Raw genomic sequence first — 15,522 nt, forward strand, 5'->3', positions numbered from 1 at the left:
TTCCGGGGCACCCGGGCAGTGACCTCCCACAATCCATTACCTGCCCAGTGCTGCACCGAGATCCCACCCAGAATTCATTTCCCACACCCACATCCCCTCCTTTTTTTAAAAAAGGGGGAGAGAAATGCTTTTATAGATACTTATATGTAATTACATTTGAGATGGTCTTCCCATATGCAAAGATATCTTAAAGAGTACCTGGCTGGCAGTAGCCCTGCGAAGAAGGCCTGGGTTGTCTCTATTTCATGGATGACAATAGAGAACCTGACAGTCCAGCAACCTGCCCCAAATCATGGGGCTTAGGACCTGAGCTGTAGAGCCAGGTGGGAGCTCTGCCAACTCCAATTCCAGTGCTCCTGTATCCCCCACAAGCCATGGTGCCCCATGAGACTGTCTTATGCCTTGTCTCATTTGTTCACACACCCGCGTGGTGAATGGTCTTGCTGATTTGCACTATGGACTGATAATTCTATGGTCCAAGCCAAAGATCCCACAGGAGTAGATATCTATCTCCTGTACAAATATTAGGTTGGGAGGCATAGACAGAGGAGACAGGAAGTGGGGAAAGAACAGGGATGAAACATCCTTCACCATACTGAGACAGGCAACTGCTGCCTCCCTTTGCAACAAGCCCTGGCCCAGACATCAGGGAGAGGGTTTGCAGAGCTACAGTTGCCCTGGGTACACAAAAAGGCTAAGTTTTAAAGAGGGAAGAGGAGATTCCCCTCCCTAGGAACCTGGTATCGGTGACACAGGGCTCCCAGAGAGCATGTATGGAGGGAAGGGGAGCATATATGGAGGCACCAGTAAGTACAGAAAGAAGGGGAGCATTATGGAAGGAATGGGGCCCAGATCACTTGGTCATTGAGCAGCCCAGTGTCTCTAGTTCTCATTGTTCCTCTGTCCAGACACAAGTGTCCTCTGCTTCAAGGCACTTCCTGCTTAGCACCCAAGTCAAGGACAACCAGCATCAGCCACCTGCCCCTCCAAGGCTCATTAGAGAGAAGGAAGATGTGTTCATCTTGCCAGTCACAACTGAGAACCTTCAAGTCCAAGCACACTCAGGCTGCATGCCAGGCAGGAAGGAAGAGGGACAGGCGGTGGGGGCATTTGTTGAGGAAAGGTTGGGAAGCCTTGGCCCATCCCTGTCTCTGACCTTGCTGGGTGATGGTAACAGAACACAGTATCATACAAAGAAGATGTTTGTGAGTCTAGAAATAAACCCATGCATTCATGGTCAATTGATTTCCAACAAAGGAGTCAAGAATGTACAGTGGGGAAGGATAGTCTCTTCAATAAATGGGTTGGGGAAATGGACAGCCATCAACAAAAGAATGAAACCAGACTCTAATCTTAGACCATGCATAAAAATCAACTCAAACTGGATTAAAGATAAACAAAGATGATATGTGTCCCTCCAGTTCACTCATCCCCCTGCAGAACCCGGCAGGCCTGACCCCTCCCATCCCACCCCGGCCTCCTTGTTGTTTGGGCTCAATTTATAAATGACGTTCAAGACCCAGAGCTACTCTCAAGACACCAAAAGGCAGGAGTGAAGCTCCAGGGATGTGGGGGGCCCACAGGGGTGTCCTTGAGGCCTTTGTTCTCCTGTGTCCAGGCTCGAAGTCCTGCGTAGTGGCTCTCTTGGCACAGTGGCTATTTCTGAGAGCCCCGTAGGTGACGATGAGCCTGAGGCCAGTCCAGGTGGCCATGAGTTACCCTTTGGTCCTTGGAGGGGCCATCTCTCGCTCTAGTTCCTCCCAAGCCGCAGCTATGTGTCAGGTCAGCACTTTGCTAATGGGAACACAGATGTTTTGATGCCTTTAGGTCTAGGAAGGGACCAAGCACACTTGCCAAATGTGTGCCTGCTGGCCAAGGTCTGAAGCCCTTGGCATCTGAGTCATGTCAGATCCGTGCATGTTTTTTCCTCCAGAAGTTATTTTAATTTTAGACCAAGTCGGAGGCAGATTATAACCCTGACTTCTCTCATCCCAGTGACCTCTAACCAGCACCCTCACAGAAGAGCAGAGAAAATGGATGCTTCTGGGGGAAGTGAGAATTCTTCTTGGGGGGAGTTACCCAGCAATCTTGTATTAGTCAGAGTTCTCTAGAGAAATAGAACCAATAGGCTGTCTACTGCATATGGACACATCCTATGGAGAGAGAGGAATGAGAGACAGATTTATTTTAAGGAAGCGGCTCATACAGTTTTGGGTCTGGCAAGTGAAAATCTGTAGGACAGGAGAACAAGGGATGAGAGGACATTGTGCTCAAGTCCAAAGGCAGTCTGGAGGCAGAATTGCTCCCTTCTTGGGTACCCAACCTTTTGGCAGCAGCTATAACATGGCGCTCTGCTTTTCTAAGTCTACCAATTTAATGCTAATTAATGTTAAAAAAAAAATACCCACTCAGCAACATCCAGACTAATATTTACCCAAATATCTGGATACCATGGTCAGCCACATAAAATTAACCATCACTTGGGGCCTCCCTGGTGGCGCAAGGGGTTGAGATGCAACCTATGAAGCTGTCCGCAGTCACTGCAGCACGAGTTCGATCTCCGGCCAGACAGGGAGCAACCCACATGGCGCAGCAGACCTCTCCTGACATGCCTGCTGATCCCCTCAGCAGTGTATTTCAGTCAGTCTGCCTGTTCTGTTCCCCACACATCTCTGGTGAATCCTCTCACCCTCCACACCTCTGGCCTGTACCAGTTCTTGTATGCAAAAATAAATAAATCTTTTTAAAAAAATTAACCATCACAGCCCTCCACCTGGGGTCTCACTTTGAGGCTTTGAGCCCCCTGTGCTGAGTATTTGGGGGCATTTACCATGCTGGCTAGCCATAATTCTACTTTTACACCACCAGCCTCCTTTCTGTCTATTTTTTAAATCAGTCATGGGAGCAGTGACAACAATGGGAGCCTAGAGCTGCCACCACCACACTTCACACAGTAACAAGGACAAACGCAGGGTGTGGGTACCAAAGTTACTTGTTCAGAGTGACATATACAGGATTTAACCTCCAGTGCCCCTTCTCCAGGCCCTGATGAGACTGGGTGACTGGGCCACCACAAGCCCTGCCTCAACCATCTCCTGACTCCTCCTCTTCGCAGCAGCCTTCACTGAGCTGACGTCCACTTCTGGACACCTCTGTCCTGGCCATGTTGTATGCCTGAGGGCAGCAAACAAGTTTCATAGACAACTTGAAATGCTCTCCACTGAGTATAAGATCTGAGCATACACCAGATGGCCGTTTGAATGAACCAACCAACAAATAACCAACCAAAAAATGAATGGAGTAGGTGTGAGCCCAGAGTACACTTAGTCTTACTACCCAAACCTGCCTTATTCTCCCACTGGTTAGCTGCCCAGCTGACTGTTGTCCAGTTGCCACATACACCTGCAGACTTTGCTGTGCTTTAACAGCATCATATTATCTTCAACAAGCATCTCCCCTGGAGCCCAGTCCAGTGGGGAGCTGAGTTCTCTCTCTCTGTCTCTCTCTGTCTCTCTCTCTTGTTCTCACTCTCGCTCTTAAACACACATTCTCTCTCTCTCTCTCTCTCTCGCTCTCTCTCTCTCACACACACACACACACACACAGCCACCTGACCAACTGCAATCCCCTGTGGGAATCTGCCTGGTGCTCGGCCCTTCCCCCAGCTGCTTGAAGACCTAGTTGCAGACATGACCATGTTTTTCTGGTTTCCTTTTGAGATTTAACCCAATGTCCTATAGGAAGAGAAAGATGGTTTAGAAAATAGAGCAAAGAAGGAGGAGAAATTTAACATACTGCATCATCTCCTCATTCACTCATTGACTCATTACTCCTCTAATTTTTACCAAGCACCGTACTCTGTACCAGAAACTGCCATAGAAATCAGAACCATCTTTATCTCATTTAGACCTGCTGACAGTTGTATTAGGCAGGCAGGATTTACAGCTAGAGAAACTGAGGTTAAGGTCACCTGGTGGGTAGATGGTGGGGCTACATCATGCATTGCCCATCCACTTGGAAAGCGTGTTTAGTCCACAGTTACCATGATGAGGGGCTCAAAGAAGGCTCCAGTTTATTAGCGACTCTTCTCAGTCCATTCCCGCTCCCCCCTCCATACTCACAGGCAGTTAACTCTGAGGAGGTGGAGAAGGTGGAGGAAAGCGGTCAGGTTGGGGAGCAGGCCTGGTGCTGGTCAGTAGCATGGGCAAATCAAGAGGGAGAGAGAATAGCTGCTGGGGTCTTGGGAATTGGTCATGGGTGAAATTCAGAGTCTTTGAGTCTTTATTCTGAGAGTAGCTAACCTGGATGGTCATGAAGGTTATATCAAATATGTGGCATGCTTTCAGATTTTACTACACTCTAGAGAAAAATCCCAAGTGTGTCTGGGCAAGAAGACAACAAAGAGACAGAAAGGATCCGGGGGGACCATGGCACATGTGTCTCCCCCATTCTCCCTGTGTCCTCACTTGTTCCCTTACAACCTATGCTTCCTAATAACAGAGATGAGGAGCAGACTGCATCACTTCCTTACGTAAGCCCCACTGATGAGACCTCACCCATGAGGACAAATGCAAACTCCGCACCATGGAGCTGACAGGGTGTGTTAATTTTCTTTTGCTTCTATAACAAATCAACATCAACCTGGCAGCTTATAGCAACACATGTTTATTCTTTTATAGTCCTAGGGCCAGAAATCTGACATGGATGTCACTGGCTGAAACTCAAGGTAAGTGTCACAGGTTTCGAGAATATGAATATAGACATCTTGGAGAGACCACTCTTCTGCGCACAGAGCCCTGTGTAATGGAGCCCTACCTACCCCAACTATGGCTAGAGTGGGTGCCTTCTCTCAACTGGGCTCAATAGTTGAACCTCCTCTGTGTTTCTCCACACACCTTAGCAATTCATTTCCACCCCAGGATCTTTGCACTGGCTGTTACCTCTGTATAGGAGATCTGTCCCAGCTCCTTAAAGGTTGGGCTCCTATCTTTCCACTTTCACTTTGAAGCTCCCTCCTCAGAGAGTCCTTACATGCCCACTTAGTGTGGAATAGTCTCCTAGCCTCCCTCCAACATGGCACCCTATTTCAGCTATTTGTCATCTGATTTGTGGGAAGGTTGGCAGAAGACCAGGAAACCCACCACTGTCCCTATGGATCAGGAGAGAGGCCCAGACAATCAGGCCTCTAACAACAATGAGATGATCACTCCTCCTGGGGGATCTGGGAGGCAGAACTGTCCTGGCATGTGGAGGGAGGGCCAGTGTCCACCTAGCAAAAGGAGCAGCTTCATAGGCCTCTGACTTGGTCTGCCCAGAATCAAGTTGGCATGAAACAGGGCCCTCCAGGGTGAGTGGCCTGGGAGGGCATGGGGTTCTAGTTGAAAGACTTCAGGGCAATTTGAGAAACCACTGTGCTACTCAGCCACACCTTCCTCGCTGCCCATGTCTTACCCTCAACACTCACTGCTCAGTGTTCCAAGTGTCAGAAGCTGCCCCCACGAGCAAAAGGGCCTCCATTCTTCTCTCTAATCAGGACTGCCCAAGACAGGACTTGAGTCTCTTTCCTGCTCAAGAAAGCAAAAGGTGCCATGAAGGCCTCCCTGACACCTGTCCTCATGCTGACTCCACCCAGCTGTGTAAACACAGGTTGGGGACGAGGGAGGAGGAATCTCTGGGCCACTAGGGTGGAAAGTTTGCAGAAATAACCATAGTCCTTATCCTTCCCCACACCCACACAATGTGAAGGAAACTGCCAATTCTTCTCATCAAAAGGAACCTCTGCTTTTCCACTTCTGGATATGGGCTGGTCTCCTGACTTGCTGTGGCCAGCAGAGTCCAGTGGAAGTGCTGCCCTGGTTCTCAGGCTGTGTCTCAAGAAGTCTTGTGCTCAGTCTTGGATCGCCGCCACCTCCACCACCATGTGAGAAGGTCTGTGAGCTCCCTGGAAGCTGAGAGGCCATGTGGGGCAGAGCCAGACACACCAGATGGGCCACACTACACCAGCCAGACCCAGCTGGCCCGTCCACGGATGAGTGAACAGTCCGGCTCAGATTGCCACCCTGCTCTGCCAACTCCAGATCCAGAGCTGCTCTTTCAAAACCACAGGCAGGTCCTTGTCTGCTTTGTTCCCAGGCCAGGCTCATCGTAGGTCACTGAGGCACCACTTTGTGTTATGGAATACCCCATTTTAGATCTGAATAATTCACATATCCCCGTACCTTCAGCTTGTCTCCATGTATTTGTATAATACAAGGGCTAGTGTGTGAAAATCCCTACAGCAGGGCTGGCAAATGCCCCCAGGGCAGCCACCATGGCAGATGCCCCTAATTGACCATGCAATCCTTTCAGGCTGAGCTTCAGTGACCAACAGTCCACCTCTACCAAGACTCTAGGCAGACCCAGGGAATCGATCTGAATTGGCAGCTAAGCCGACCATACCATCCTAGGAAGGAAGACGCCTGGGTTTTCATTCTCCCACCCTTCATCACCCCATTCACTCTCAGACCAAAGCCTAGGTCTGGAATCCTCTCACCCCAACCCCCCTCGGACAGGAGGGATGTTGGATGAGGTCATTGTTCCCCCTCTCTCTCCTTCCTTGGCTTTTCTCCTACCTGCGGCCTCACTGCCACTTCTCTGGGAGCACCTGAGTCCCCAGCTGCAGGGATAGGGATGCCACAGCTGGCTGCTTAAAAGTTTTAGTGGAGAAAAAGGGTAACATCTATAGTAGGAAAGGGATTTGGGAATGCTTAACCATAGAGAATTGAAAGCTCATTCTCCTGAGAGAAAGCCAGGAAAGAGGATGACAAACGATCTAGAACACGTAATCTTCAGCCCAGGCAGAAGTCCCTGGGCAGCTGCAAGGCCACAGCAGGATTAAGGGTTCAGGCTCCAGGGAAAAGCAGCTGACAGCAGCAATCATGCTTACAGAGATGAGGGCAAAGAGAAAAAACTTCAAGAAAACTAAAAGGCTGTACAAAAAGGAAGTTAATCATAGTAGACTATTTGGCTGTGCAGTGAACAGCAGAACAAAGCATTAATCTGCTATTGCAGAAGATCCATCATTTAGAAATGCAGAGTGCTCTTCAGGGTACTTAAAAACTGTTGTCTTAGAGAGAGAGGACTATGGACCAATTTCTTCTCATTTTTTAAATGGAGACACCATTGGTTAACAGCACTATGTAAGTTTAGGAGTACAACTTCACATCCCTATAGATGTAAACACCACACCACCACAACCACCACTATCCAGTTGATCCCCTTCTATGTGTTCCAAACACCTCCCATCTTCTATCCCTCTGGTTACCTCCATTTTGTTGTCAGAATCTAAGGATTTGTTTATGTTTTGTTTTGGGTAAAGATTGGGTAAAGAAGATGTGGCATATATATACACAATGGAATACTACTCAGCTATAAAAATGCTGGAATCTTGCCTTTTGCCACAACAGGGATGGACTGTTATGGACTGGATGGTGATTATGCTAGGTGAAATAAGTCTCTTAGCAAAAGTGAAAGAGAGGGCCTCCCCGGTGGCGCAGCGGTTGAGCGCTGGGTTGTGAACCTGCCCGCAGCCTCTGCGGCGCCAGTTCGATCCCCAGCTGCTCCCCGGCCACCAGAGGAGGGTCCCACATGGCGCGCAGACCTCTCCTGCCGCCCGCTGCTCCCCTCAGCAGTGTACTTCGGTCCTTCTGCCTGCTCTGCTCCCCGCTCTGGCTCTGGTGAATTCTCTCACCCTCCCGCGCTTCTGAGTGTACCCAGTGCTTGTATAAACAAAACAAACAAACAAACAAACAAACAAATAAATAAATAAACATGCCTCTATAAAATTAAAAAAAAAAGTGAAAGAGAAAGACAAATAATGGATGACTTTAGTTATATGTGAACTAATTTCTTAAAAGTCATAAACTACCAGAAATCACCCAAAGGAAAAAAGGCTAACCTAAAGAGCTCTGTAACTATCAAAGAAATTGAATTCATAGTCAAAAACCTTCCAGAAAAGAAACCTTAGTCCCATATGATTTCAATGGTAAATTTTACTAAACATTCCAAGAAGAACTAACATCAATTCCACACAATCTCCTTCAGGAAACAAAAGAGAAGGGAATATTTTATGTTTCATTTTATGAAGCCCAGATAACAAAACCAGGCAAAGACAGTAAAGAAAACTATAGCACAGACACTGGCAAACCCACAGGTCTCTGTTGCTACTACTGAACAGTGCAACTGAGCACTGAAAGCAACTATAAATGATATGTGAATGAATTGAGGCAAGAAGCAATCCAATTCCCTGATATTTACACAAGAGAAATGAATATTTGCACTCACACAAAAACTGTATGGAAATGTTTAAAGCCACTCTAATCATAAATGACTAAACACTGGAAATGACACCATGGGTGTTATTCAGTTCAAGGGGTGAATGGATAAACTGTAATTGCTAACACAATGGAATATTATGCAGCAATAAAAAGGAATGACACACACCCAAAACAACATGGAAGAATCCTAAATGCATTTGCCAGTTTAAAGAAGTCGGACTCAAAGCTCATGAACTTTTAAAATTCCATTTATATGAAATTATGGAGAGGACGAAGTGCAAGTAATGAAGGGTAGCTCAGAGCTGGCAGAGATTAAAGTGGGTAGAGGGCATGAATTTCAAAAGGTCATTTTGGGGATGGTGGAACTGTTCTGTATCCTGACTGTAGGATATGGTTATCACATGTAGAACATAGTTTTATGACTAAAATCATGAAAATATAAAATATTTTTAAAATTAAACTGTGAAAAGCAATGTGTCAAATGGGAGGAGGCAACCAAAAAAATGAAGCTCTGATGGCGGAATGTGGAACATTGTGACCTCAGGTCACAAGGAGAAACTCGAGGGAGGGGGAATCCTTCTGAAAAACCATAGTACCTCCACCCCACACTCAGGAGGAGGCTAAGAGCCTGCCTTTCCTGTTCAGCCAGAGGCACTATAGAAGGAAGAGGGTGAGGTATAGGGATTTTTAAAGTGTTCTCCCTTTCTTGTCTCCCCAGCAGGACTGTTTCTCTTCCGGTGGGAAGGCTACAGAGTGGACAGCAGTATTGAGAAAGGGTGCCTACTGGTGGGAACCCCACTCTGCTCAACCTTCCCTCCTTCCCCACAACCACCTGCTCTCCATCACCAAAAGCTGCAAAGTGCCTCAGGACAGATGTGCCGATAAGAGGGAAACAAGAGGAAAGGCTGGAGGATGGCAGGAGAGAGAGGGCGATTGCCTGTCCCCACAAGATCATTGCTCCAGATCTTTGCTGAGAGAGACCTCCTACTCCCCTGTAGAGTGCACACACACACACACACATCGCCATGCAACATTCACACACATACATGCACACGGTCACAATCATAAGCACCAGCACACAGACCTGTACACACCTGTGTGCACACACACATACACACACACATCACCATGCAACATTCATACACATGCATGCACACGGTCACAATCATAAGCACCAGCACACAGACCTATACACACCTGTGTGCACACACACATACACACACAAATACACATTCTTCATATTTCCCTTGCTCTGCTACCAAAGTCACTGGTAAACAGAGGAATCCCAGACAGGACCGTGGGTGCTGCCACGAGAAAATCTCACTGCTTCTGCCTAGGGGTCTCTGGGTTGCTGTCTGTCCATCATCTCCTCTGTGCAAGACATAGTCCCATTTAGCTTTATTTTCTAAACACTTGCTGAGTTTCTACCAGCCAACAGATCTTACTGCTGGGGTCAGGAGGCCCAGGGCCCATACCGTGTTCAGCTCAGGTAAATTTTGGGTCCATGGTCACCTCAGGTTCTCAAGAGCCCAATCTTGTGTCCACTGTGAATTCCCCTGCCCTCCGCCCTCCCCTAGGCCCACGGCTTTTTAATTCTGAAAGCTGGAGTCCTCCTACATCTAAGGAATCTGCTTGATTAGAGTTACCAGGGACAATTTTAAAAAAAAGACTGATATCTGAGCTCCAATCCAGACCCACTGAGTCAGGATTTCTGGGCTGAGGCAAGCATCAAGATTTCTAGAAAGAAGCTGGCCAGGTGATCTGTTGTGCAGGCAAGGCCGGCCCAGAGACTGCTCAGCCCCACCCTGCTGAGTGAGACCAGCCCAGTATGCCCCAGCTCCATTCATTCCTCTGAACTCCTACTAGAGCAGGTCCCTGGGTACTAAGTCCAGATGTGGGCCCTGTCCCTGGCACCTTGTAGTGGGAATGTAACAGGGTGGTCCCCAGGAAAGGGGGAGGTTCCAGGTTTCCTGCCCCACCCAAAACGAGGGTGGAGCTGAGCAGGGAGAGAAGAAGCTGCAGAGGAGACAGAGGAAGGTGGAAGCAGAATGGAGCCTGGAGGAGGCACATGGAGCAGAGAGACACGTGAAGAAACTACACATGCCTTTTGGTCGTGGACGGGGTGACACAGATGTGGGTGAGACCCATGGGTTGGTGACAATGGCAGCTTTTATCTTGATTTTGATTTTGCTCTTTTCCTTCCAGACTTGTCTGGTTGCTTCTGATCCTTTTCTGTGGGTCCCCACTGGAAGATCTTTAGACTTATGGTAGGCTTTTTGGGGCTTGTTCTGGGCCAATCCTGCTTGGGTGAACTTTTACTCACGAGGGGACGGGTATCTTTGGGTGCTTGGTTTAGAAACTGTATTTTTTGCCTTTCCTGTATTGTTTACTAATTGTATTAAAGTTCCTTTTCATTGGGGCCTCCCCGGTGGCGCAGCGGTTGAGCGCTGGGTTGCGAAGCTGACCACAGTCTCTGCAGCGCCGGTTCGATCCCCGGCTGCTCCCCGGCCACCGGAGGAGGGTCCCACATGGCGCGCAGACCTCTCCTGCCGCCCGCTGCTCCCCTCAGCAGTGTACTTCGGTCCTTCTGCCTGCTCTGCTCCCCGCTCTGGCTCTGGTGAATTCTCTCACCCTCCCGCGCTTCTGACTGTACCCAGTGCTTGTACAAATAAAAATAAATAAATAAATAAATAATAAATCTTTAAAAAAAAAAAAAAAAGTTCCTTTTCATTAAAGTCTCATATGTTTTGTGTTGATGTGGCAGATGGCAGAACCTAATTAGAGCAGGCAGATTTGAGGGGTGCCCCTCACCCTGCCCTGTAATAGGAAGACAGACAATAAACCCCAAACCTGCCAAAATAATTGTCCCAAACGTCATCAATCCTATGCCATAGTCCTTTAGAGGAACATAATGGAAAACACAAGGGGGGAGGGAGGAGACCTATTTATTTATTTATTTATTTATTTATTTAAGATTTATTCATTTATGCATACAAGAGCTGGGGTACAGGCAGAGATGTAGGGAATGAGAGGATTCACCAGAGACAGAGTGGGGAGCAGAACAGGTAGACTGACTGAAATATACCGCTGAGGGGAGCAACGGGCAAGACAGGAGAGGTCTGCTGAGCCATGTGGGCTGCTCCCTGGCAAGGCCAGGGATCGAACTCGTGCTGCAGAGGCTGCAGACTGCTTCATAGGTTGCGTCTTAACCCTTTGCGCTACCAGGTAGGCCCGGGAGGGGACCTATTTAGAGTGGGTTGGGAAGCCCTCTGCAAAGAGGTGTTTATTTGAGCAAAGATCCAAAGAGGAGCCATGTAAAGAGGGGTTCAGCATGCACGGGATACTGAGACCTCTTTCGAGCTGGTCAGGAGAAGCCCCCAACCTCATAGGACTTTCTATGCACGAAAGTATCACTAGCATTTCCAGATCAACTTCTAGGGCTATTCTTTGGCTCCCTTCCCCTCACAAAGGCCAGTGAGACAGGGCTTTTGAGGTAAAGAAACTGAAGTTCAGAGGATAAGGAATTTGAGAAAGACTGGATATGGCAGGGCAGAGAGTGAACCCAGATCTTCCAGGAACAGTGTCTGAGAGAGTTCCTGTTTCTGCCTCTGCAGCAGTTGCCAACATCTGAGGCTGCAGAGGTCTCACCTGTTTTCCAGGTAACCTTGAGAGACAGTTAGCCCAGTAAAGCAGACACTGACAGTGTAGGGCTCCTCCACATCCTTTCTACCCTGCCCCCTCCATTGGCTTTGGATGGCTTGGGGATGCACCTACCTAACCCCTTGTGCTTCAGTTAGACTCTGGGTCTGAGGTTTTGTATTGTTTTGTAATTTGCAGTGTGGGTGGGTGCCCCTTCTTCCGGTTGGGTGGATTAATTCCTGCCTCAGGCTAGGCCTCTGTTACCAGATGGCTGAATAGCTTCCTTCAGTTTCACTTCTACACCTCACCACTTCTTCACAAACATCACCCATGGGGTAGTTTGAACCAGGTTGGTCCTGCCTGGAATCCTTTCCTGAAACCCAGATTTCTAGGTGGCCAAGGAGACCTGCAGGCCAAGGAGACCTGCATGGTGTGGGAATTTAGTCCATGGACTAGTGTTTGTGGGGAAGAGGAAAGTCTGGAGCCCAAGAGAGACCAAATTTATTCCATTTCTTCCTGGCTGCATGACTTTGAGTAAGTCACAATCTCCCTAGGCCTCAGTTTCTGCATCTGCAAAATGGTATGGCAATAATTCAAATCTCAATGAACTGCTCCAAGAATGAACTGCCTGAAAGATGCTTAGCAAGAACCTAGCCCTCATCAGGCTCTCAGTAAGCTCCTGCAGGCCTGCTTCCCTTAGTGTTTACACTTTTGCAGCTGAGGACCTATTGTTGGGGTACCTGCTCACTCAGTCCACAGCCCACACCCATCCCAGAGACAGGGGTCTTTGGCTGCCAGAGCTAATCTAGAGGTTACTGAACCCTCATTCTCTATAATTCCAATTCCACCTTTGGAAGGAGGCATTTTTATCAGCATTCTTATCTTAATTTTAACCACCCGTTCTTAATGGTCAAATAAATAAATGCAGTAGGACTCCAACAAATGCCAAAGGGCACGGACAAGAAAACTAAACAGCCTGTATGTGTGGGAAAGCAAATGTAGTCTCATAGACTCCGGATGGGAACACTCGAGAAACCTCCCGCCCACCTCTGCCTGGGACACGTTACAAAATGCAAAGTCCTAGCCCGTTTAAAAATTGGTAGTGGTAAGAAACATTTCAGTGAGCAATTTAAATGTCGGAGGTTGGAGAGCTGGGACGTTCTCGGAGTACTTGGGTGACAGGGAGCTCTGATGGAGACCCAGGCAAGACAGAAGTCTCATAAATGCCAAGGTAATCCTCGTCCAGCCGGCGCTTCTCACGTGGCGCCTTCTCCCCAGCGGACAGATGCTTTTACACAAACTGCTCCCGGGTCTTCCCAGAAACCCGGCGGGAGATGCGTCTGATAGGACAGATGGGGGATCGCATCTCTGAAAATGGAACGCTGGCCCAGAATCTCTCCAAGCCCCCCAGCCTCAACCCACTGCCGTGGAATGTGGCGAGCCCAGGTCCTCCGGCCTCGGCGTCGCTTCCCCCTGCAGCCCCGACAGATGAGAGTGGCAGGACACTGACCTGGGAAGCCCGCGATTCGGGGCAGGCGAGGAGCAGCAGCAGAAGGAAGAGCGCGCGGGGACAGCTGGGCACCATCTTGCCAATCGGAACCTTTCTGCTTGGGAAGGGGAAATAACTTCGTCTGCCTTTCCTGCCGAGTTTGCCCCAGCGGGTGCCGCGCCGCCCCTGCAGGGTGCCGGGCTCCTCCGCGCCCAGGAGCGGCTCCGGCCGGCGGGAGGCGGGAGTGCGCGGGCGCCGGCGGCTCCGCTCCCGAGGCGCCGCGTGGGTCCAGGTGCGCGGCGCGCAGGCTTTGGACCACCCGCGCCCACGAGCGTCCGCAGCCGCCGCACGAGACAGCTCCGGCGAGGCCGGGAGGCGCCAGCCCCTTGGCTAAGGCCAAGGAGGAGGGGCTGCCCGGCCAGGAATGCGCCTGGGAGCGCGCCCAACCCGCGCTCCCCGAAGAGGCCGGGCGAGAGGCCGAGGCATCCTTAGGGCCCTCTCAGGGAAGGGCAACCGGGGCAGCTCGGCCGGTACCCGGCATCTACTGGAGCCTCGGGGTCCACCTGGGCTGGGCTGGGACGCTTCTGACCGGCCCCTTTCCCGGCTGGGGAAACTGAGGCTCACATCACGTAGCAAGCAACACGTGGTAGAGCCGGGAGTCCAATCCAGATCCATCTTACTTAGAAACCCACGCAAGGCCAACTTCCTCAGACACCAGGATCAGTTTGGCCAGGAGATAGGCTTCATTTTTTAAAAAGATTTATTTATTTATGCATACAAGAACTGGGGTACAGGCAAGAGGGTGTGTGTGTGTGAGAGAGAGAGGATTCACCAGAGACAGAGCGGGGAACAGAACAGGCAGACTGACGAAATACACTGCTGAGGGGAGCAGTGGGTGAGTCAGGGGAGGTCTGCCGCGCCATGGGGGTAGCTCCCTGGCCGGTTGGGGATTGAACTCATGCTGCAGAGGCTGCAGATAGCTTCATAGGTTGCGTCGTAACCCCTTGTGCCACCAGGGAGGCCCAGGAGATAGGCTTCATAAACTTGACATAAGTTAAACTAAATTCTCCATAAGACCAGCATCTTTTCAAATAATGCTGTTGGGAGACAAGAACACACAACCTACAGACCTAATTTTACAGCCTTCTGCTTCCCAAGTGGAAGGAGAAACTCAGTTTAACAGGGAGGCAGGGTTTTCGGAGTGTTGCATGGTCTGCTGAAATTCGGTGGGAAACAGGCTGGGAAGGGCTGACTCAGGCTCCTGGAAAATATTTCCTTTCTAACTAGAAAGTTTTCAGAAGGCTATACTGCAGATGTCCTGGTGCACATCAAGTCTGATGAAGTTTCAAAGATATATTTCCTTTTCTGAATTTCACTTGTTAGTGCCCAATCAGATATCAGGGAATGAACTTGGAAGATTGCAGCCGCAGGCAGGAACTGTTTTCTATTGCAAGCCAGAAAGGAAAGTTGGTGCCCCTTGGCAAGCAAGGGGCATGGTGTGGGGGCCCAGCCACCTGGGTAGTCATTACCCAGAAAATCCTACTGTGCTTCTCCCTCCCCTTCCTGCCAAAGGAAGTAGAACAGGCCAGTTAATCTTACTCTCATTCCTACTTAAACATCTTGGAGAGAGACCTGGACAGAAGAGTGCTTCTGCCTGTCCAGGTGGAGGGTATCAGGCAGGCAGGGCCCAAGCCTGGGCCACCGGTGGGAACTGTGGTTTTCTGCCTCAATCTCTCATGTGTATGCTGTCCATGCTAAAGGCCAGTGTCGTCTCTCTTTCTGTCCCCCGCCCCAGTAATGAAAGGATTCGTTCTGGTCAGTGTGGCCGTGTTTATTTTGTATTTTATCCCACCTTGTGTTTACGGGGCAGCCTCCCCGGAAGGCCAAACCTTCTTAGTCCTGCTCTGGCTGTGCGCTGGAAACCACACATTGGCAGATGTAAGCAAGCCTTCTTCTCTTTTCTTATGCCCACTCCATGGTTTCCTAAAGCTGGAAGAGACTCCTGACTTCACAGATGAAGACTCTGGAGTGGGGCGTGATTGAGTGACTTGCCCAAAGTATGCAAACCCAGGGCCCCTT

At 49.5% G+C, this 15,522-nt stretch overlaps 1 protein-coding gene across 1 annotated transcript in view; it reads right to left on the minus strand.

Annotated features, from left to right (window-relative positions):
- FBLN7 (fibulin 7) overlaps positions 1 to 13,617 on the minus strand; it is a 38,405-nt gene extending 24,788 nt beyond the window's left edge. The window contains exon 1 of the mRNA XM_037527821.2: positions 13,465 to 13,617. Within this exon, the coding sequence (XP_037383718.1) occupies positions 13,465 to 13,539 (75 nt within the window). The 5' untranslated portion in view covers positions 13,540 to 13,617. The remainder of the gene's footprint in view (positions 1 to 13,464) is intronic.
- Between the last annotated feature and the right edge of the window lie 1,905 nt (positions 13,618 to 15,522).

Source organism: Talpa occidentalis, unplaced genomic scaffold, assembly GCF_014898055.3.
Source record: "Talpa occidentalis isolate TD23 unplaced genomic scaffold, MPIMG_talOcc4v2.1 talOcc4.5, whole genome shotgun sequence".
In the NCBI taxonomy this organism is placed as follows: Eukaryota; Metazoa; Chordata; class Mammalia; order Eulipotyphla; family Talpidae; genus Talpa; species Talpa occidentalis.